Source organism: Oncorhynchus masou, chromosome 23 (assembly GCF_036934945.1).
Source record: "Oncorhynchus masou masou isolate Uvic2021 chromosome 23, UVic_Omas_1.1, whole genome shotgun sequence".
Lineage (NCBI taxonomy): Eukaryota > Metazoa > Chordata > Actinopteri > Salmoniformes > Salmonidae > Oncorhynchus > Oncorhynchus masou.
Window position 1 is genome coordinate 38039261 of NC_088234.1, and position 25193 is coordinate 38064453.

Below are 25193 nucleotides of genomic sequence, written 5' to 3' on the forward strand. Positions count from 1 at the left end.
GCCTTCTATTGTTCCCAGCACAAGGTGCATCTGTGTAATGATCATGCTGTTTAATCAGCTTCTTGATATGCCACACCTGTCAGGTGGATGGATAATCTTGGCAAAGGAAAAATGTTCACCAACAGGGTTGTAAACAAATGTGTGCATAACCTTTTAGAGAAATAAGCTTTTTGTGCTTATGGAACATTTCTGGGATCTTTCATTTCAGCTCATGAAACATGTGACCAATACTTTACATGTTGCCTTTATATTTATGTTCAGTGTAGTTATAAGACATCTAGTTGGCAGTTAGTTGTGAATTCCATACTGTAACTAGACCACCTGGTGTATGCTCCACAAAAAGTCAGTGACTCACAAGGCTCCGTTCTCTCATTGTTGTGTTCTTGTAAACAAACACTATGTGACTGGGGACTACCAGTAAGCTTCATCATGAAAAATAATGTGAAAGGTGAAATGAAGCTACAAGGTGCAAGCGACAAATATAAACATTTATTCAAAACTTCTAAGAAATTGTTTCAACGGTATTGTTGGTATTGAAAAACCATCCCGTGGCTATTTCCAAATAGCCTGGTATACAGTATAGATGGTATACCACCCAAGCCTAATTGAGGCTTAGGGTACAGCACTGCAGACTGCCATAGGGACAACTTAAGGACAGTAAAAGCAACAGAAAAAACACTACAGTGAATACTTTTGTGTGGGAATGTCAAATGCCCGCTGTAAATAAAACAGGATTAGAGTGGAGGAGCAGAGGGGCAATTGAGCGCTGAATCATGTCAGCCATGCTACTGAGCTATTGCTATTAGTTCCTTCACCTTTAGGAGGGATAGAGGAAATGAAGGAGGAGGAGGGGGGGGTAATGGCTGAGATTACGCAACACTTCATTTGTCCCCTCCTCTTTTCTGCCCTTCACACGGGATGAGGCCAAATTAGGCAATACGTGCATTTTAATCAACTGCATTTGAAGCTCTCTCTGGAGTGTACTTCCTGGCCTAACACCTGGGCTGTAGGGAAAAAGGTCTAATGTGATGGATTTACAGGGGCTGTATGTGTTTATGTGGCATTAAACAATACTAGCTATACTTGGATCCAACCACATTTTGTAGATAGGGATCCTGAATCCCATGTGATGTGTAGAGCGAACACCCCAGTACAGAGGGAAAATGTGAATCTAGATAGATGAGCCAAACAATGTCTCTGAATAGGAGAATAAAAACACACATTGTTTGATTTCGCATCATTGCCACTGAGATCAAGTGAAGTCATTCAACGCTCATCTGCACTTAAGTCACTGAAACTCGCCCTGAATGGGACACCTGGAATTAAAACGGCTGCATCTGTACTATTCAAATTAAGCATCGAGGTGTGAAGTGTACATTACAAATTATGAGAAAAAAAATCTCAAAGTCAAGTACGGTTTACAATAGAAAACTTTACCCTTGAAACAGACAGAGCCCAATGGAGTGTCTGCCATGAGAAGGTGGTACTGGTGGTGGGAGTGGATATTGGGATGGGGGGTCTGATTATATACTCCCCCAGACCAGACGTGAGATAGGGCTGGCAGCGACCCAGGCAGGGGCCCTGGGGAATGAATCTGTTCAGTGTCAGTTTGCACCAGGCCAGGGTGACAGGCCTGAGACAACCAGGGGCCCCAGCCAGGCCCCTCTCCAACATTAACCCTCTCCACAGCCACCTCTTCCAGCACACACACCCTACCATTTTCAAGCAACTGTATATCAAAATCAAATCTCACAGGCTGACCACATCGCGAGCGGGAGCGTTGCAAAATAAATGTAGAAATCTATATTATTCAATTATTGCACCCACACTGCTTGCGTGCGCCAACGAGAATCTGCGTTGCCAAGGGCTAAAATAGAAGTCCTTTCTATTTCTGATGCAGATCGCGCTGCAAGTCCTGCCTCTCCCATCTCCTCATTGGTTTATCGAAGCAGGTACCCACGTGCCATCTCCTCATTGGTTATACCCACGTGGGTGACTAAAAAACGAATGAGGTCAGTGGCGGTAATGCACCCCAATTTATGAAAGTTGCCAATCGCAATATAAAGTCAAGAGAAGAAAAAGCCTGGAAGGAAGAGAGATGACTAGAAATGATTCGGTTGACCGTTTTATGTGTGGATTAATTTGCGGAGAAGAAGACCTTGTGAACTTCAGGTAAAATAACAACTCCGTGTTTATATCCCAGGACAAATTAGCTAGCAACAGCAAGCTAGATAAATAGGACAAATTAGCTAGAAAGTGCAAGCTAACTAGCTAAATTGACATAAATGTTTAATGCTTTTAACCTGCGTGTCGTGATCGTTTGGTGTGGGGGGACAAAATACATTTATGGGTTTGGGTCCGTGTTATTGGTCACATACACATGTTTAGCAGATGTAGTGAAATGCTTGTGCTTCTATTTCCGACAGTGCAGTAATATCTAACAAGTAATCCATTTGTTTTTAATTGAACCCTTATTTAACAAGGCAAGTCCATTAAGAACAAATTCTTATTTGTGAAATGCTTACTTACAACTCGTTCTCATTCTGAAAAATAAGTTAGGCCACTTGATTTCAACCTCTGAACAAATGGACAGGCTAGCATGCTGATCAAACAGTTGGAGACTACAGTTGGAAGGGTATGTTCATAACAATTCAATTGTAATACATTACCGGTCAAAAGTTTAAGAATACCTATTCATTCAAGGGTTCTTCTTAATTTTTAACATTGTAGAACAATGTTGAAGACATCAAAACTCTGAAATAACACATATGGAATCATGTTGTAACCAAAAAAAATTGTTAAAACAAATCTAAATATATTTTATATTTGACATTCTTCAAATAGCCCCCATTTGCCTTGATAATAGCTTGGTACACTCTTGGCATTCTCTCAACCAGCTTAATGAGGTAGTCACCTGGAATGCATTTCAATTAACAGGTGTGCCTTCTTAAAAAGTAAGTTTGTGGAATTTCCTTCCTTCTTCATGCATTTGAGCCAATCAGTTGTGTTGTCACAAGATAGGGGGTATACAGAAGATAGCCCTATTTGGTAGAAGACCAAGTCCAAATTATGGCAAGAAAAGCCATTATTATTTAAGACATGAAAGTCAGTCAATGTTGAAAATGTCAAGAACTTTTAAAGTTTCTTCAAGTGAAGTCACAAAAACCATCAAGCTCTATGATGAAACTGGCTCTCATGAGGACCACCACAGGAATGGAAAGACCCGGAGTAACCTCTGCTTCAGAGGATACGTTCATTAGAGTTACCACCCTCAGAAATTGCTGCCCAAATAAATGCTTCACAGAGTTCAAGTAACAGACACATCTCAACATCAACTGTTCAGAGGAGACTGTGTGAATCAGGCCTTCATGGTCTAATTGCTGCAAAGAAACCTCTACTAAAAGGACATCAATAATAAGAAGAGACTTGCTGGGGCAAAGAAACACGAGCAATGGAAATTAGACAGGTGGAAATTTGTTCTTTGGTCTGGAGTCTAAATTGGAGATTTTTGGTTCCAACCGCCATGTCTTTGTGAGACGTGGTGTGGGTGAACGGATGATCTACGCATGTGTATTTCCCACCGCAAAGCTCGGAGAAGGAGGTGTTATGGTGTGGGGTTGCTTGCTGGTCACAGTCTGTGATTTATCTAGAATTCAAGACACACTTAACCAGCATGGCTACCACAGCATTCTGCAGCGATATGCCATCCCATCTGGTTTGGGCTTAGTGCGACTTGGGGCGGCACCGAAAGGTTGCAAGTTCGAATCCCTGAGCTGACAAGGGACAAATCTTTCGTTCTGCCCCTGAACAAGGCAGTTAACCCACTGTTCCTAGGCTGTCATTGAAAATAAGAATTTGTTCTTAACTGACTTGCCTAGTTAAATAAAGGTAAAATATATAATTTCTATAATTTTCTTTTTCAACAGGACAATGACACCTCCAGGCTGTATAAGGGCTATTTGACCAAGAAGGAGAGTGATGGTGCTGCATCAGATGACCTGGCCTCCACAATCCCCCAACCTCAACCCAATTGAGATGGTTTGGGATGAGTCAGACCGCAAAGTGACGGAAAAACAGCCAAAATGTGCTCAGTATGTGTGGGAACTCCTTCAAGACCGTTGGAAAAGCATTCCAGGTGAAGCTGGATAAGAAAATGCCAAGAGTGTGCAAAGCCATGGCTATTTGAAGAATATCAAAGATAAATATATTTTGATTTGTTTAACACATTTTTGGTTATTACATGATTCCATAGGTGTTATTTCATAATTTTGTTGTCTTCACTATTATTATACAATGTAGTAAATAGTAGAAATAAAGAAGAACCCTTAAATGAGTAGGTGTTCTAAAACTTTAGACTGGTAGTGTGCCTTATTAGCTATCAAATAGACCAAAATTGGCTAGACTTCAAATATAAAGATTAGCTGGCTACTCACTAGCACATGGGCTTGTGCATGAGAGATTGTTTATGAGACCTAGCTGTGTTAATTTTCTATGCCTGCTACAAGAAGTTGGTAAATATAAGTGAATGCGCATGGTTCTGGTTATATTTGTAAAGGGCATTTTCATAGACGGACTTGAAAGCCATATCTGTTATTATTGCAAAAAAAGCAGTTTAAACTATTTTGATGAAATAATGAAATTATTAGTGGGTCTTATGATTTGCGGAAGGCTTATATTTAGCCTTGGTGTAATTTCACAAACCCTGAAATAAGATTATTGCCATATTTTCCCATGTATTTTACCTTTAATTGTACAACAAAGCTCGTTTAGAAGAAAAAGAAAAACATTTAACAAAAAGCAGATATACAGTGCATTCGGGAAAGTATTCAGGCCGCTTGACTTTTTCCACATTTTGTTACGTTACAGCCTTATTCAAAAATGTATTAAATCTTTTTCCCCTCAGCAATCTACACACCCATAATGACAAAACAATAACTGGTAAAAAAAAAAAAATAATAACTGAAAACAACATTTACATAAGTATTCCAGCCCTTCACTCAGTACTTTGTTAAAGAAGCTTTGGCCGCGATTACAGCCTCAAGTCTTCTGGGTATGACTCTACAAGCTTGGCACACCAGTATTTGGGAGGTTTCTCACATTCTTCTCTGCAGATCCTCTCTAGTTCTGTCAGGTAAGATGGGGAGCGTCGCTGCACAGCTATTTTCAGATCTCTCCAGAGATGTTCGATCGGGTTCAAGTCCCTGCTCTGGCTGGGCCACTCAAGGACATTCAGAAACTTGTTCCGAAGCCAGCCCCCATTGTCTTCAAATCTTACTTGATGAGATGTTCAGGAGTCTCATGGCTTGGGGGTAGAAGCTGTTTAGAAGCCTATTGGACCTAGACCCGGTGCTCCGTTACCACTTGCCGTGTGGTAGCAGAGAGAACAGTCTATGACTTGGATGACAGGAGTCTTTGGCAATTCTTGCTATTGATGGTGCAACTGTAGAACCTTTTGAGGATCTGAGGACCCAAGTCAAATCTTTTCAGTCTTCTGAGGGGGAATAGGTTTTCCTGTGCCCTCTTCACGACTGTATTGGTGTGCTTGGACCATGTTAGTTTGTTGGTAATGTGGACAACAAGGAACTTGAAGCTCTCAACCTGCTCCACTACAGCCCAGTCCATGAGAATGGGGGCGTGCTCAGTCCTCTTTTTCCTGTAGCCCACATTCATCTACTTTGTCTTGTTCACGTTGAGGGAGAGGTTATTGTCGTGGCACCACACGGCCAGGTCTCTGACCTCCTCCCGATATGCCGTCTCGTCGTTGTTGGTGATCCGGCCTACCACTTGTTGTGTCATCGGCAAACTTTAATGATGGTGTTGGAGTCGTGTCTGGCCATGAAACCCTAACCATGAGGGGCCCCCGTGTTGAGGATCAGCATGGCGGATGTGTTGTTACCTACCCTTACCATCTGGGGTGGCCCGTCAGGAAGTCCAGAATCCAGCTGAAGAGGGAGGTGTTTAGTCCCAGTGTCCTTAACTTATTGATGAGATTTGAGGGCACAATTCCGTAACTTATAATACGAATTGTAATTCGTAACATATCATACAAAATGGGTGATGGTCATCCACAAATGAATACATAACATACAAAACGTAACATATCATACTAAATGTGTGTCTCGGATTTACATACAGAATAATATGAAATGCTGTGAGACCAGATTAGATATATTTTGCTGCTGTCGCAAACTGAAATCATGTAGAGGAAACGTTGGATGTGCTGGGTCAGGTCTGACATTTCATGGGGAATGTAATGGTCTTCCTACACAGCCCACTCTGGTCATAAGGGACATGTTGATAAAAGGGTAAAGTGTTTGCAGGGGCCTCTGTCTTTGGCCTGTTTATTGACTGGAGACTGCAGGACCACATCAGTGTTCGAGACCTCTGGCCTCCAAAGACACACATGCACAACAGGGAGGAGCCTAACCTTTAATATCCTGAGGTAAGAAATGACATTCCCTTATACCGTCTATACTACCACACATCATACAATAAGGCCAAAACAATGGAACCCTTGAGGCCACAGATCTCAGTGTGTAATAACATGAGCATTATGTAGCCTAGTTAGATTTTCTCCCTCAAAAGCAGCATACACGACTGTGTTTGCCGTCATGCTCTTCTATTCTTGTAGGGACCAAAAATTCCCAAAAGGATAGTAAAACAAGGAACATTCTCCCTCGTGGGGACATTTCCCACGTCCCCATGAAGACAAAGGCTATTTTAAATTTAGGGGTTAGGTTCAGGTGAAGGGGTTAGTGGTTAGGTTTAGGAGTTAGGTTTAAGGTTAGGGTAAATAGGATTAGGATTATTTTAGGTCCCCACGAAGGATAGAAGAACAAAAAGTGTGTGTGCCTCTTTAAAAGGATCATGGGTAGATTGTGGAGAAACAAATAGTTTATAGGGAAAGGGGATACCTAGTCAGTTGCACAACTGAATGCATTCAGCCAAAATGTGTCTGAATCGGAGAGGTGCGGGGGGCTGTCTTAGTCAACCTCATCGGTGCCCGGGGAGCAGTTGTTGTTCGGGGGTTAACTGCCTTGCTCAAGGGTAGAACAGCAGATTTTCCACCTTGTCAGCTCGGGAATTCAAACCAGCAACCATTTGGTTACTGGCCCAACGCAGTTAACCGCTAGGCATTTGAGAGCTTTAAGCGGTACACAATAAAGCAATACTACGTAGTCGAGACACCAGATCCCCTAACCCTCTCTCCATCTGCTCCAACCCAGTCTCCAGCCTCCAGACCTAGAACCTGATCCCGTACAAACGTTCTAGATGACCACATGGATCCTCTAATCATGGCAGCGGAACCACTTCAGTGTAAACGACAATCCAAATATGGTTTTCAGTACTCCTCTCTGCTGCACAGACCATGTCTGGTTCCTGTATACAACCCTGAGGCAGAGCTTGCTTTGTTGAATAGGACATCTGAACAACTGTATACTGTGGAAAACCACTGTTACTTGTTATACTGGGGCACTATATTTTTTTTCGGGGGGGGGTGGTAATCAACATGAAAAAAATGATTTGTACCAGGTTTCATAACCATGGTATTAAACAATATTACGTCTATTTATATGGTAATAACATACATTCATGATTTAAAACATCCGGTACTGCTGTAAGTAGGCTATGCTGCCTCCTCAAAAATGAGGAGGAATTGTACAAGGATTGGTCTGAACCACAGATCCTCTCCAGCCACCCATTTGCATTAGATCAAAGACAGGCCTGGGAGGAATAGCTTGCATTGCGTGAGGATGGTAACTCAACACTTCAAGTCCATCTCTCTATCTCCACCCAGCTCCTACTCCAGTCATCTTGTGAAATTAAAGACCCAGTGCAGTCAAAAATGTGATTTCCCTGTGTTTTATATTTCCGCACAAGGAGGTTGGAATAATACTGTGAAAATAATGATAATGACCTATTAGTGTAAGAGCTGTTTGTAAAGGCCGCCTGAAGTTTCAGCCTGTTATAGTGAGATAGAGTTTTGGCCTGCCTGGTGACATCAATAGGCAGTAAATTAGTTAACAGAGCAATAAGAAAGAGAGTTCCAAACCTCTCTGCCGACAACAGCACATTTTCAGTTTTCCCCTCCCTACTCAGACCACTCACAGTCATTTCTAACGAAATTCTTGCTTGAGAAATTGCACCTTGCTATGAAGCCATTTTTGTTTATTTTTGACCATTTTTTATTTTTTTTATCATAGTGAAGTACTTAATTAACCCAGAAATGATTTGATATTGACATAAATACAGCTGCATTTGGGCATTTAAAATGACAGATTTGCAGAGAAATATGCTTTGATGATGAAGTAGTTTTTCTGGGAATGTAAAAACCCAGGGAGAGGGGGAAAAAACAAGCAGGGATAACATGGGGCTGTGGGGCACACAATACACACTAGTAAGGTACATTTACATTATGGATGTTTAACTTTATAAGTGGCTTCATCTAGGCTTAGAGTGGTGCGTCAAGAGCGCTTCACTTTTCAGCTTCCATTGGATACAAGATCGAGATAAAGAATCCAAACGAAAGCCAGGTATAGGCTTTGCAGATAGGCCAACTGCATTTAAAAAGGGCAAAAACGTAAATTTCATAGAGACAAAACATTACGATAAACAGGGGTGAACCCCTGAGAAACAGAACTAGCATAGCATCCCTTATCAACACGCATGATGAGCAGAGTAGTTTTTCCTAAGGCCCTATAAAATCCACAAAACGGAAATTGTGGAAGGAATTAAGCAATAAGAAAAGAAATGTAAAAATTAATTTAACAATTCAAAAATATATATATTGAATTTAAGTAGGGAATCAAATAAATGTAAAGAACATTTATTAATTTGCAGAAGTTTATCATTAAGACATGAACAGAATGCGTCAGTGATTCGTATTTCCTGCAACTTTCTAAAGAGGAACGGGAACGGGGGGGGGGGGGGTCTCATTGCCTCTTTACAAAGTTGCAGGAAATACGAATCACTGACGCATTCTGTTCACATCTTATGATAAACTCGGGTCTGGTCCAACTCGAGGTGTCTCCCCAAAAATGTATCCCCCATCCCCAACGTGAAAAATATGTTCACATCTCTCCCCTTTTGCTGTACAAAAAAATTGTGCCGCCTCCCCCCTCATAAAAGGTACTCAGAAATAATGATTACCACCAGAAATTACAATAACGCTCGCAACCCTGTGATTATAAACATGGATATCGACTTGAACACTTCAGTGTGTTTTTGTGGCACAGTCGATGCCATGCAGGGCCCTAGCACTACACAGCTGAATGAAATAACCAACTCATCTTCAACCTTTGATTATTTGAATCAGCTGTGTAGTGCTAGGGCAAAAAACTAATTGTGCACACAAGGCGGAACAAGTGAACAAGTTTGGGGGACCCTAGGCTAGGGTCCTCAGAATGAGTTTCTTCCCACAAAAGGGCTTTATTACAGACAGAAATAGTCCTTGGTTTCATCAGCTGTCCGGGTGGCTGGTCTCAGACGATCCCGCAGTTGAAGAAGCCGGATGTGGAGGTCCTGGGCTGGCATGGTTGGCATTGAGAGGCCGGTTGGACGTACTTTCAAATTCTCGAAACCAACGTTGGAGGTGGCTTATGGTAGAGAAATTAACATTCAATTCTCTGACAACAGCTCTGCTGGACATTCCTGCAGTCAGCATGCCAATTGCATGCTCCCTCAAAACTGGAGACATCTGTGGCATTGTGTTGTGTGACAAAACTGCACATTTTAGAGTGGCCTTTTATTGTTCCCAGCACAAGGTGCATCTGTGTAATGATCATGCTGTTTAATCAGCTTCTTGATATGCCACACCTGTCAGGTGGATTATTATCTTGGCAAATGAGAAAAGCTCACTAACAGGGATGTAAACAAGATTGTGCATAACACAGAGAAATACACTTTTTGTGCATAATGATGGTTTCTTTCTGGGTTCTTTTATTTCAGCTCATGAAACATGGGACCAACACTTTTTTATTTTTGTTCTGTATATATAAAATATATGCAACAAATGTTCCACCAACAGCCAATGAACCACACACAACCAATAAGCAATGCAAAACTGCAAATTACCGACTTTGAGCGCTTCATTGTGGTTTGCGTTGTCAAAATCACAATGAAATAAGAGTATATAAATCTCGACAAACAGAAAATACATCTCTCCCTACTCAGTATCAAAGAACTGGCTTAACAATCGCCGAATGTCATTCAACTTTTTTTGTGCTTTGTAACAGATGTCTCTCTCCATTCATCAAATTGTTAGGTATGCTGTTTGGATGCTGGGATTTTATTAGAGTGGAGTGGAAGAACGTGCGCAGGTAGCCTACAGGAGACTTTTGAAGTAGCGTAATCAGATTAAAACATTATAACTGGTTGTGTTTATGCCGCACATAAAAAGGTAATACAGTGTAAAAATGAAATGACAAATATTTAGGCTATATTGAAGCCTTACGTTCGAGGTCGAGTAGTAGCCGCTTGGGAAAGGAAAGGAGGCAGAACAAGCGTTAAGCTTTCCTGAATAACTGGACCTGCTGGGAGCATAGGTCTTTGTGGCCACAGAACGGCAACAGACAGGGCATCAGTATCAGAAGTACAGAAATACAGCCAGGCCACGGTTTCAGTTAACAAAATATTTCACCGGACAACGTGACCGGGAAGATTTTAAACTTACCAGACATTTAAAAAATTTACCGCACAGATGCATTGAGAGTGTAACCCATTTGGGCATCCACCCACGGCTCTCAGAATGACAGAAATCACATTTATATTATGGTAATTCATCTTAACCAAACATGCAACTCCTTTAATGAGGGAGCCAACAAAACTTACATTTTCAAACATTTGCCAAAATGCAATTGGCAGGAGCCCGGACTTGAAACACTATTCTAAACAGTGCACCTGATGCAAGCAGTGCATTTGGGAAAGAATTCAGACTTTTTCCACATCTTGTAACGTTACAGCCTTATTCTAAAATGGGTTAAATAAAAAAAATCCTCATCCATCTACACACAATACCCCTCAATGACAAAGCGAAAACAGGTTTTTAGAAACTTTAGCACATGTATTACAAATAAAAAACAGAAATACCTTATTTACATAAGTATTCAGAACCTTTACTATGAGACTCAAAATTGAGCTCAGGTGCATCCTGTTCCCATTGATCATCCTTGAAAGGTTTCTACACCTTGATTGGAGTCCACCTGTGGTAAATTCAATTGATTGGACATGATTTGGAAAGGCGCACACCTGTCTATATAATGTCCCACAGTTGACAGTGCATGTCAGAGCAAAAACCAAGTCATGAAGTCGAAGGAATTGTCTGTAGAGCTCCGAGACAGGATTGTGTCGCGGCACAGATCTGGGGAATGGTACCAAAACCACCAAGACTCTTCCTAGAGCTGGCCGCCCAGCCAGACGGAGCAATCGGGGGAGAAGGGCCTTGGTCAGGGAGGTAACCAAGAACCGGATGGTCACTCTGACAGAGCTCTAGAGTTCCTCTGTGGAGATGGGAGAACCTTCCAGAAGGACAACAATCTCTGCAGCACTCCACCAATCAGGACTTTATGGTAGAGTGGCCAGATGGAATCCACTCCTCATTCAAAGGCACGACAGCCCGCTTGGAGTTTGCCAAAAGGCACCTAAAGGACTCTCAGACCATGAGAAACAAGATTCTCTGGTCTTATGAAACCAAGATTGAACTGTGGTCTCAATGCCAAGCGTCACGTCTGGAGGAAACCTGGCACCATCACTACGGTGAAGTATGTTGGTGGTAGCATCATGCTGTGGGGATGTTTTTCAGCGGCAGGGACTGGGAGACTAGTCAGGATCGAGGGAAAGATGAACAGAACAAAGTCCAGAGAGATCCTTGATGAAAACCTACTCCAAAGCAATCAGGACCTCAGACTGGGGTGAAGGTTCACCTTCTAAAAGGACAACAACCCTAAGCACACAGCCAAGACAACGCAGGAGTGGCTTTGGGACAAGTCTCTGAATGCCGTTGAATGGATCAGCCAGAGCCCGGACTTGAAACTGATGGAACCATCTCTGGATAGACCTGAAAACAACTGTGCAGTGACGCTCTGTCAGGTTGGATGAAGAGTTGAGAGGATCTGCAGAGAAGAATAGGAGAAACTCTCCAAATACAGGTGTGCCAAGCTAGTAGCTTCATACCCAAGAAGACTCGAGGCAATAATCATGCTTTATCAAAGTACTGAGTAAAGGGCCTGAATACTAATGTAAATGTGAAATTTCAGGGTTTTTTTATACATTTGCTGAAATTTCTAAAAACCTGTATTTGCTTTGTCACTATGGGGGTAATGTGTGTAGGATAATGAGGGGGAAAAAACTATTTAATCCATTTTAGAAAAGGCTATAACGTAACAAAAAGTCAAGGTGTCTGAATACTTTCCGAATGCACTGTATGATAGAAATGAAAATCACCTTTAGAATCTTAGAAGGTGAATGAATCTAAAGATGCATTGTAATACTAACTAGGCCAACAGTCATTTACCGTTCTCGGAGTGGAAACATTGTTTGCAGAGTTCACAGCCAGCTACACTTATGAGAAACCAGCTTTGATTTATTTAATTACCATCGAGTTGTCAATATTTTCATTGTTTTTATTTGAAGTGCTCTATGTGAGCAATGAGCATGGGTCTGGTTTGTCTGTCTTGTTAAAGTTGCGGGAGCACGCGTGCCTGAGCATGCGTAGAAGGGCTACCTGGCCTGCTATGCGCCAATGTATGAAAGTGCCCATTTCAGGACGTTTGATATCTGATTGTCTTAGACACCATGCCCACCACCAATAAGCTGAGCTTCTCTGTCAACGAAGTCCGTTTTTTTTTTTTTTACATCCATCCCTCACAGTAGGCTTATTTGGGGAAAAAAAAGTCCAACCTCCCTCTCGATAATCACAAAGCCTTGGTGTGAAAGAGCAAAATATAATAATCTAACGATCCCATATTGTCACATATTGTCTCCTAGCTCTCCAGGCTGCTCGTTGGGCGCACACCTGTCACCATTGTTACGCGCACCTGCGCATCATCAGACTCACCTGGACTCCATCACCTCCCTGATTATCTTCCCTATATGTCACTCCCTTTAGTTCCTTCCCCATGCGGCGCTGTTTCTGTTCCTGTGACATGTCTGCGCGTTGGTCGTGTTTCTTATTTTTGTATTATGTTGTGTTTATTTATTAAAAACACTCACTCTCTGAACTTGCTTCCCGACTCTCAGCACACATAGTTACACATATATCCAGTCCTGAGCTCACTGGCACTGGAAACTGAGGGCCCTGAATAGGCTAGTTGATTCAATGTAAAAAGATCACTAGAGACAGCTTCATGCTGGATCTAGTTGATTGATTTGATACAATGTTGCACTTCACTAGCAATAGCTCAAGTCAAGACAGATAGAAAGGGAGGCAGACAGGCTGAGAAGAGAAATGTGATTGAAAGAACCAGAAATTAATCAGTATATGTTCTGTTTTTATTTGTCGGTTTTATGTATTTTAATTAGTTGAAAATGGAAGTTATAGGCCAACGGCTGCATTTGCCTTCTCTGAGTTCCATGTGCTCATTCAGGCTAGTTAGCCGCTAATGATCACAGTGAATCAATGTGCCTATATGACAGAGGCTGGTGCTCTCACATTAGTTGAATTTTAACTTTGACATTTGTGTCATTTTAATTCAGATTTTTATGATTAACCACGTGATACTGATTTTTAGAAACATATATGTCATTATTGAAATGAAACTGTTCCACGATATGAATATCATAACTGGCACGCAGGTCACTAGCAATGGTAGGATACATTTTAAGCTTCTCCAAACTTGAAACTCACACACCACCTATTTAGTCTTTATAAAATAATTGCCTCCACCTTTCTATGGTCGGATTTTCAAGCAAGGTAAGACCAGGGTTCATAAAAATTTGGGCAGTTGGAATTCCATGACTTTTCCATGACTTCTCCATGACCAACTATTGGCGGCTTCTCTATGTACATATAAAAAAGTAAGTGCAATGTGGTATCGACACTGGGAAGCTGCTCTCTGATCCGATTTACCGTCTCCTGTCGTTGATAGGCTTTGGCGGTATCCAGATTTGCATTTCGTCATACCGTCCTTCTCTAATCCCTGGATTTATGATATTATCAACATAACACAAGGGGGCGCTGAAAACGCAAGAACAGCTTATTTGTCCTCTATGACCAGAATGCTAACTAAATTAGCACAAACTAATAGCGAAATCACAGGGACGCTGTTAGCTAAATGCTAACTAGTGAAAAGAAACATAACTAATTGCAAAGACAGGCAAATCCAGCTCATAAAATTATACAAGCATAGCTAGTAGCTACCAATGTTCATTTTCAGTAAGTGTGAATATTTACAAGCGAAAGGGAATGAGAGAAATGAACAAAGTTGTGATGTCTGCTTTTCTGAAGTAAGATCAGAATGTGTACACAGAGCGTATGGGAGAACAGAGGAGGAAAAAAAACAGATAACTCATCTTGAGCTTTTCAACTTCTGGCTGAAAGCTATTATAAGATATCTGATGGGAAATGTGATGGCGTTTAGTGAATTGCATACAAGTGCAACGTCATCCCCTTATGTGTGCCACACAACAGAGACTCGCCGATAGATATAGAACACTATAAACTCACCAGCTCCTGTATTTTACTGTTGAGCTATTTTACAAACCAACACGTGACTGCCTCAACTGTTCACAGGAACTACGGTAAGCTTCATAATGTAAAAATAATGTGACTGGTGAAATGAAGAATGCAATCTGCTTTATCTCCTAATGTATTGCACAAGTTGACTGCAGGTATTAAAATAAAAAGTAGCAATATTCATGATAATGGCGCCAAGGGGATGGCTTTCACGATCCCGTAACCAATTGTGTTATTGTGTATGTTTTTTGCAACTTATTTTGTACATAATATTTCTTCCACCATGTCTTATGACCGAAACTGGAGGAAACTTCGGACGCCCGACAGGGCCCTCATCATCTCATCATTTGCAGGAGGAGAAGATGGAGATATCATGGACGGCGGTCTGGGTGCCTTGTAAGGATCCGTCACCAAGAGGGTAATCTACCTTTACCATCAGTCCTATTAGCCAACGTACAATCAATCAATAATAAAATAGACAAACTACGAGCATGTATATCCTACCAACAGGACATTAAAAATGGTAATATCTTATGTTTCGCCGAGTCGTGGCTGAACAACGACATGATTAACATACAGCTGGCGGATTTTAAGCTTTTTGGGGCAGAATTGTGCGCCACCTTGTGTCTCGCAGTCGGCTGCATAGCCCGGGATCGAACCCGGGGCTGTAGTGACGCCTTTAGCACTATGATGCCTAGTAACTGTTACCCCTACCCATATGTACATACTATACTACCTCAAATCCTCGTACCCCTGCACATTGACTCAGAACTGGTACTGTTTTTATTGAGTTACTATTTCCTTTTTTATTTAGCAAAGTTACTGTTTAACTCTGCACTGTTAGGAATGGGCTCTTAAGTAAGCATTTCACTGTAAAGTCTACACCTGTTGTATTAGGAGCATGTGACCAATAAAGTTGTATTTGATTTGACACATTTTCTGGAAATGTACCTTTTCTAGTTTAGTCATATTTATCTTAGCTACTTTAGAAGTGTTTACTTTGAAGGCTGACTCATATAATTGAGTTGCAAATGTCCCATACATATGGATGCCCATATCAACTAGAAGTATCAACAAAACAAGTTTTGAAGCCACATAATCCAATATAATCTTTTTTTCCCCAAAATGTATTCACAATTCACAAATTATTATTTTGATTCACCGAATCCCAACTAATACAATGGTGAAGTGAATCGATCATTTAGTCAAAAATAATTGCTTAAAAGAACCATATGAATATTTTTTCTTATTCGCAAGTGTTGGTGGAAGGCTTTTTGGAACATGACGAAAACATTAATACGTGTAACTAGAGGGTACAAAACATTTTTTTATCGTTTTTTTTTTATTGACTACCTAGTTCATTTGTTCTCTATCATATTTTATTGGATAGGCCTACCTGCTGCTGTAATGTCCTTTCTGTCTCTCTCCACTTGTGCAACGGCCCACTTGTCTCGCACTATGCAGGTGATGCACACAAACACAGACTCCTTAGTATCATTCTGATACTGGCTAATAAGCTTACTTTTATTTGATTGATTAAATATTTAAAGAACTGTGCCTAAATAAATTACATTCACAGAAATTATTAAATACATTTCCATGATTTTTCCAAAACTTTTCCAGGCTTGGAAAACACTATTTTAAAATTACATTACTTTTCCAGGATGTTCATGACCATACGAACCCTGTAAGGCATGCCTCATAATATGAAAGTAAAACATTCAGGTTTCACACAATTAAATATGTTTTCAAAATGCATACTGCCTCCAGCTCACATTGTAAAGTGTTGGGTGACACACTGATTGGGAGGAAAAACAACAGTTGACACACTGTGAATTTAGCCAGCAACATTTTTATTTTCTGCTTAAAAACATTTTTACCGGTTAATGGAAACCCTGAGCCAGACTGTCCTATTGGACCTTTTTCGATCGTATAATATGTTGAGAGTAGACCCACAACTGATTCAAATGGAATGGATGAAATGAAACATTCAAATAACAGGGCTTTTTGCCATTATTCAAATTATATTTTTTTCTACAGTTTCCAATTGTACTCACTTGAAAACAATAATGCAATATTCATTGCATTATGGTGTTGTAGGCTAATCTAGGTAGAATAATAGTATTGTCCACAAAGCCATACAAATTGGATTAACTGTATAACAGATTTTTTTTATTTTGTGAGGTGAGCCAGCAAAAACAAAAAAAGAATCATACTAATAATTTTACAAAAAATGTTGCAACCCTTGAAATAATACAAAACAACCTTTGTACAAAACCTAGCAACCTCACCAAGAGATTTCAGCCTTTTGTTATTACTACTATTCCTAAACGGCAGGACAAGGAAGTGAATCCGGGTCACTGGCATGAAAGGCAAACACCCTATGCATTGTGCCAATAGGGTTAACCCACTTGGTAGGAATTGTATCATGGCTCATATAGCAAGGATTATGACAGTATAATGTTTTTGGATTGACAGTCACAGGGACCAGTAGGCTTGGGTGATATACCATTTATACCATCTAAAATGTGTAAAATAAATTATATCCAGCTCATGGCTCCAGCTATGCATATGGTTTGCTAACCTGCTAGCTAAGTGGCTAGATGTTAAGATACATCAGAGACATTCAATCCAATCCTGGATCAAGATCCCTGTTGCCTAAATTATTTTGTGCATCATTTTTTATCTATTTAACCTTTTCACATGCGAATTCCAAATATATCTAACAGTTGCCCCAGCATGAGTTGTTTTATGCACGTGACGTCAAACTGCACCAACTGTCCCAAAAAGTGATTGTTACGCAACACAACAGTTAACACGCGCTGCCTGCTAATTATCTATAGGCTGTTTCAACTTGTCAATTTCAAATTATCATCCAACAAGTTGTACTTTCAACCAACAGTTTCAATTGAGAGCCTCCCGAGTGGCGCAGTGGTCTAGCTGGGTGACACTAGAGATTCTGGGTTCGAGTCAATTACATTTGTATTGCCTAAACAAGATCTTTTTGAGCTGCGTGTCTCATGTCTTGGCTGTCTTGACATTCATGCGCAATGAGGCACCTGGCCTCTCCGCTATTCCTTTATGTTCCTGTGGATAGTATACAGAAAATTGGTGCAGGTTGACTGATTTTATGTGTGGTATGATTGTTAGTTAAGATCTGGACAAACAATCCACCTACCACTATTGTCGCTATGGATAGAGGGCAGAATAGAGGTGACTGTATAGTAAGCGAAAAAGAAAAGGGTAGTGCATAAGGTAAGTACAAAAACACCTTGATAGGAGAGGCGCATGCAAGGAGACATTTGGCAATATAGAATAAATGACATAGTAAAAACTGCACAATGGGGACTGTAAATTTGTAAGTCGCTCTGGATAAGAGCGTCTGCTAAATGACTTAAATGTAAATGTAAAACAGGGGGGAAAAGCACTACCCTCCCATGTGCCCAATATATTTTTTTAAATTGCGTGATTGTTTTTTTAAATCACACAACCCTCCACAAAGCAACAAAAGAAAGTTTGACAACTCTACCCTATTTTGGACCAGCCCCCCCCCCCCCTGTGCGCCACCATCACTTGTGCGCTACAAAAACACCACTAAACAACAGCCTCTTGCTAGGTTTGCACTGGAATGAAAGAAAACGTAAACCTGGAAAATCAAAACGGAGTAAAAAAAAACTGAATTTGAGAAAAAAAAAACAGAATCAGGCAAAAAAAAAATGGAACATTTTATAAGGCCCTATTTTCCCCATCTAATCTCAGTTTTCTTCTAGTGTGTGTGTGTGTGTGTGTGTGTATGTATGTATGCATGTATGTGTCCGTGCGCATGTGGCATGGGACCTCCTTGATCATGTGCATGAGGGACATTACTGAAGCGTGTTAGAATGTGATCTGGCTGTGAGTGTACCAAGCTCTGGTCTATTCATCTCCCAAACAGAACAGACAGCCATTCCCTTCAGAGGCCTAGTGCAGAGAGTAGAGTGGAGGGGAGTGGAGAAAGAGGGGCGATTGTGCTCTCAACTTCAGCAGAGTGAATTCCTCTAAAGGAACACATACACCTGGAAGGAATACACGTGATGCAGCCAACTACATTTCATTGCAGCTAATTTGATAGGCAGAGATCAAAACATACCCTAAATATGACATGAGTTAAGAGTTAATGGGCAGGATAAGAACATTCCTTTCATAAAACTAGGAAGGATCCATGGCTTTTTCTTGGCTTTGTAACACCCTGCAGAGGTTATGAACTCTCGAGTCTTTATCAACTGGTTGGAAGGATTCTGATCTTTTTTCTATCCCTCTTGTTTTCTTTGTACTTCGTTTCATTGGCACCGACCCCCCAAAGCTGTACCCAATAGCATACATATGGCTGGAGCTAAGAAAAGCATGGCAAGTTGGCCAAGAAGACAGACCTGCAAAAATAGCAAGTATCTGAATGAATATGCTAATACGCCAATATGAAAGCAAATCTTGTCTGTGTATTTGAGGAATGTAGTGCATCATGCACAGTGCATGCATACCAACATGGAGGAGAACAACATCTTTTCCAGTATGGGATACAAACACAATATAATTTTGTAACCCCATCTTTTCCATTTACAATAAGGTTAGACCGATACCATCAACAGTATACAGTTTACAAGAGCAATAAAAGAGTAATAAGCTCTTAGGTGCAATGACACCATAGTATGAGATGAGATATGTGTTGCAAATAAAGCAATGTTACATTCTTCTCAGCAGGTAAACTACTTCCAATCTTTAGGTAGGCTATGTTACAATGTTGCATATGCCCAGTGTGGGCCTTTTAAAGTGGGGTGTGAACCTCAACATTTCAACTTTATTTTCTTCAGATAGAAATGGTAGCGTACTTTTACAGACTGCAACATGACAGCCGGATGTAGGTAAATGTAAAGAAACGGGTAGCGTTTGGCATCGAAACAATGACAACGTTCTGAACAAATATCGGTTGACTGTCATGCCTTGATCATGGAGCACAATGTATGGAACCAGAAGTATATTATTGTGGATTTGTCAAACTAACCCATTTATAGATGCAAACTACCTTTAGCGCCTATTGATGAAGTTATATTCTTCCCAGGGGGACTTTTGTTAAGGGTTTGGTTTAAACATTTGCTCTAAATGTTTGTTTTTTTACAAAAAGTTTAATTACTACACATTTACAGGGTTAGGGTCCCACATGGTCATATCTCCACGTTACAGTGCTTGTATGTTACAGCGCTTGTTTACGGTAGATAGACAGAAGACAGAGGTGACCACCTGTGCCAATTATCTATTTAGCGTGCTCCAAAAACCTGTGTGTAAGCGTAACTGGGGAGGAAGTATAGTTTGTCAACTGAAGGAACACACAGCATAAGGATCTGTGCAAATCTGCTACCATAACCACGGGAAGTAGTTTGGGGGTGGGGGGGCTGTGATTTTTTGGGCCGACGTGGGGAGGGATGCAGAAGAAAAAACATTGCACGCACTGAAGACGTCTATATTGGTCTGCTAATACAGGACTCGTAATGGCCCAGTGGACTACTTTTGCGAGAAAAAAATAAATAAACTTAATGACTTTGAGTGTTTACCAGCATCTGTAACTTGAGTCTGATAATAATCTGTACAAAACATTTAATCTGATATTACTTACTTGATATATGTTTTTCCTGTTTCTTGAAATACTTGCAAAGTATTTCTATGGTGGGGGTGCAACTCATTTCTATGTGACAACTCAAATGATCTATTCATTCCTTTTCCATTTTAGTAGATGTTCTTTTCCAGAGCAACTTACAGTACAGCGAGTGCATACCTTTTCATACTTGTCACCTATGGGAATCGACCCCACAACCTAAGCATTGCAAGCGCCATGCTCTACCAACTGAGCCACATCACCACCTCACATCATCACAAATGTCTTAATGTTCTCAATTACTGTATTGTGCATTGTTTTTCTTCATGGTTATGGAGTCTACAGGTACAAACCTAGATGACAGATGACAGTAATGAACATTTACATTAATTGGTTTGTAAGGATGGTCAATTAATACTGCACAAGAAGTGGTTGTTTTCCATGATATTTGATCAAGAAAAAGATTTCATTTGATGTGGATGTTTTTGCCCATAACTTTACACCTTTTATGTAAATGTTTGAGCACAACAGGGTTTTGTTCTTTCTGGATTCCATTAGAATGACAATTGCAGAGAAAGGGACAGGGCAACAACTCTTACATCCCAATTATTGAATCCTGCAAGACTTAAGTTCTTAAGTTCACTACGGTTTGTCTCATCCTGGATGCTGATTGGTTAAAACCGCATTCCAGCCGGTGTCTATTCCACAAGTTAACCACCGACTAAAGCTGACGTTGAAAAGCCTATTTACTCTGTTCCATCTCACTGCACAATTCACTGTCTCATCAGCCCAGCCAGGCAATTTATAAACTTGATCTCGACTTTAAAAAGCATCATCAGCATTTGTATAAACCTTGCTGTCTGTCTCTCCGACATTTGCAACATTGTTTCAAAATTGAAATTCGATCTCCAGCTGCCCCATAGTAATGAACATCCTTGGACTCTGGAGGAGACAGACAGGCAGGCAAGGCAGCTTTTCTAAGCCAGTCGAAATCATGAATTATCTGGCATCATTGTTATGGATATATACAAGGAAATATCAATAAAAAACAGGTAAAAACAAAATGCAGCTAGTTTGATGTCTTTCCAACTTCAGTTTGAAGTGATTGTGGTAGGTGTGTTGTTGGCTAGCTCCTCTGAACAACAGTGTCCTGACAAGAAAGAACATGTTTTATGCCAGGCGAAATTGCGCATCATTAGCTCATTATTATGGATGTATCCAAATAAATGTCACTAGAAAACAGCTTAAACAAATACAAATACTAGTTTTCTGTTATTCTGGTTGAACTTATTGACCTGACTGTAAGTGGAACATTTGGAACAAATGACTGGGTCCGTCCATAGATACAGGAGCTACATCTTGTGCAATAATTAAATAGTGTGAATAAATTCATCAAAAAAAGTGTTTTAATGGAAATTTGTCAATCATTATTTGAATATGATGGTAACCCGTTGTTTAAAGTGGTAATGCCATCGAAGACGGTGTTTGGAGGATATATTGGCACCTTTTGCAGGCCCAAGACGAACAACACCGGTGACAATATATCCTTCAAATACTGGCTTCTCGGGCATTATCGCGTAATTATACACCTACTTTTTTTGCCAAAGCAGAGATGCGGTGGGAAAAATTGCCACCCTACAGATGTCTATATCTGTCCCTAATACTTGTAAGGGCTGGTGCACTACTTTTGTATTATATATTATTATTATTGTTTTTTTTCCCCTTCTTCTAGATGTGCTGAAGCACCCCTACTTCTCAGGGCTATGTCTGCTACAGTATCTTTTTATTGATAAGATTATTTCAGGCTGAGAGAAGGGGCATATCAGCACGTTTATTAACATTTCTAAACATTAAAACACAGCGTCAGATTGTAGTTCACAGGCAGCCAACCATGGGCAGTTATCTACCGAAACCCCGATGAAGAAGCTAATGTCAAACTTGATCTAGATAGACTGTATCACATCCGGACATGATTGGGAGTCCCATAGGGCGGCGCACAATTGGCCCAGCGTCTTCCGAGTTTGGCCGGGTTAGGCCATCAATGTAAATAAAAATGTGTTCTTAACGGACTTGCCTAGTTAAATAAAGTGTTAAATACAATGTACAAAAAAATGGCAAATAATGTATAGAAACCCCGCGCTTGAATTCCTTAGCTCGGACAATACTTTCTAAGCTAATAGGCTGTTCGTGTGACAGACTACAGTGAATGCCTTGCGAGTTTATAGCTTACCTTTCATGCAAATAATGCCAATTGAGAAGAAAGTAGCCACCGGTGGCTTTCTGGTGTTGGTAACCTTAGAGTTTGTATTGCCTTCTCGCCGTTGTCGGTCATTCTTCGTAGATAGTTCCATGATTGTCAGCTACTTGGTACTAGAGACTGTAGCGACAAAAGGAAAACAGGGAACTCCGCACGTCAACGTCTGCGCAAAAAGAGCACAACCTATGCAGGTCGAGCAGAAGGTATGGAAGGTATGGCAACCTACTTCAACCACCTCTCCGGGAACACCAAGAGGGAAGACAACCACGTAAAAGAGCACTTTTTAGATATGACTGAATAGTTAGATAAATTTGGAAAACAAGTTTGCCATATATCCCATGTTCTTCTTGTAGTCTGTAATAGAAATGTAGATTGGGAATATTAATCTAGTATTTGCACAATCTTTTGGTTGATTTCGTACTCCACCTCTCTCTTATGAGCCGTCCACCTAGAAATCCGATCAAAAGACCTGTTCAGTCCTGAACCCACATGAGTCTCGATCATCGGTGCCTGGAACTCGTCTTTTTCTCCAACAACGCGTACTCTTACTCACTCCCATTGCCGTCGCTTCCGGTATCTTGGCTGGTAATCGCATGCTAGGGATAAAGAATACAATGCTGCTTCCCCCTGGTTGAAAGTAGTCAAGAGAGATTTGTTCAACGTGTATTAAATAACTTAATTGTTATGGAAACACTACAACTCCACTGCAAATTATTCAAAATAAACTAAAATAATGGGTAATTTCCTAAATGTACAGTTTGTATAGCCTAACATAAATTATTTTGATTTCTCAGCCAGGCGAACACAAATCAAATGTATTGGTCATATACACGTTTAGCAGATGTTATTGAGTGTGTAGTGAAATGCTTGTTACCTTTATGCATCCTGGACTTTGGCGATCAAATGGTCAAGTTTACACAGAGTGTGTCCACTCTTGGACACTTCTGTAGTAGCACTTTCATTACTAGCCTACAAGTTAAGAAAAGCATAAGAATAGAATCTTCTTGATTGGCATTCATCTCATGAATAGACCTTGTGAATAAAGGAAAAGCCAGCCACATCCCTACACCAACACCTCACTTCTAGCTAAACACCTTATTCGCCTGCTTTGAGGATAACAACATGAGCCGCCGACATGGGTCCCCAGCACTCACGAGGACTATGTGCTCCTGATCTCTGTGGCCAATGTGAGTAAGGCATGTATGCGGGTTAAGACTAGCAAGGCTGCCGGCCCAGACAGCATCCCAAGCGGCATCCTCAGAGCATGTGCAGACCAGCTGGCTGGAGTGTTTACAGCCTTCTCTCACTATCCCAGTCTGTTGTCCCCACTTGATTCAAGATGTCTACCATCATTCCTGTATCCAAGAAAGCGAAGGTAACTGAACTAAATGTCTATTCCCCGTAGCACTTATTTCTATAATCATGAAGTGCTTTGAGAGGCTCGTTACAGTCTGAAACCCTCCCTGTGCAACTAGGTCCTGGACTTCCTGACAGGCCGACCCCAAGTGAAGATAGACAACAACTCCTCCGCCACGATGATCTTCAACACAGGGGCCCACGGGGGTGCATGCTCAGCCCCCTCCTGTTCATCCATGACTCCATGGCCATGCACGTCTCGAACTCAATCATCAAGTTTGCTGACGACACAACAGTGGTAGGCCTGATTACCAACAACAACGAGACAGCTAAACAGGAAGGAGGTGAATGCCTTGGCGGAGTGGTGAAAGGAAAATAACCTCTCCCTCAACGTCAACAAAACGAAGGAGCTGTGCGGGCAGTGTCACCGCTTGGTACGTCAACTGCACCGTCAGAGACCACAGGGCTCTCCAAAGTGTGGTGTGGACAGCCCATCGCATCATCTGGGGCACACTGCCTGCCCTCCAGGACATCTACTGCAACCAGTGTCACAGAAATGCCAAGAACATCGTCAAGGACTCCTGCCACCCGAGCCACGGCCTGTTCACCCCGCTACCTTCTAGGAGGCGTAGACAGTACAGGTGCATCAAAGCTGGGACTGAGAGACTGATAGAATCGGTTTATCTCCAGGCCATCAGAATGTTTAACAGTCACCACTAGCTGGTCTCTGCCCAGTATCCTGCCCTGAACCTCAGACACTGTCACTGCTACCACCCGGCACTCTACCCTGCACCTTAGATCCCGCTGCCCTATGTACATATAGGCAACATTGGTCACTTTAATAATGTTTACACACTATTTAACACACTTTATACAGTATATAGTGTGTTCTGGTCATGGATCATGCTATAAATACTACTATACTCACCTTTTCTATTCACATACTGTTCATAATGTCTAGACACACCATTCACATATATATTACTTATCCTTGAAGCTAATTTCCTGCAATTCCATACATTTTCCTATGGGGATTTGTAATGTTTTCTCGACATAGTTCATTCTAATATTTCTACTACTGTACATGGCACTTTAGTTCCACTGTTTATACTCACCGCATATTTATTTATATACTGGATTCTTGACATAGCTCACTCAAATATATCTACTGCTATACATATCATGCCTAGGATATCTTGTGTAAATTCATCCGGTGTAGGTACGTATGGATTGCATTCGGATTACTGTTACAGTGCTATTTAGGTTGGTATTGGATTTTTCCC

At 41.0% G+C, this 25193-nt stretch overlaps 1 protein-coding gene across 1 annotated transcript in view; it reads right to left on the bottom strand.

Annotated features, from left to right (window-relative positions):
• The window catches only part of LOC135510782 (inactive tyrosine-protein kinase 7-like), a 196384-nt gene extending 173256 nt beyond the window's left edge, over window positions 1-23128 (bottom strand). The window contains exon 1 of the mRNA XM_064931993.1: window positions 22528-23128. Coding sequence (XP_064788065.1) covers window positions 22528-22648 — 121 coding nt within the window. The 5' untranslated portion in view covers window positions 22649-23128. The remainder of the gene's footprint in view (window positions 1-22527) is intronic.
• Between the last annotated feature and the right edge of the window lie 2065 nt (window positions 23129-25193).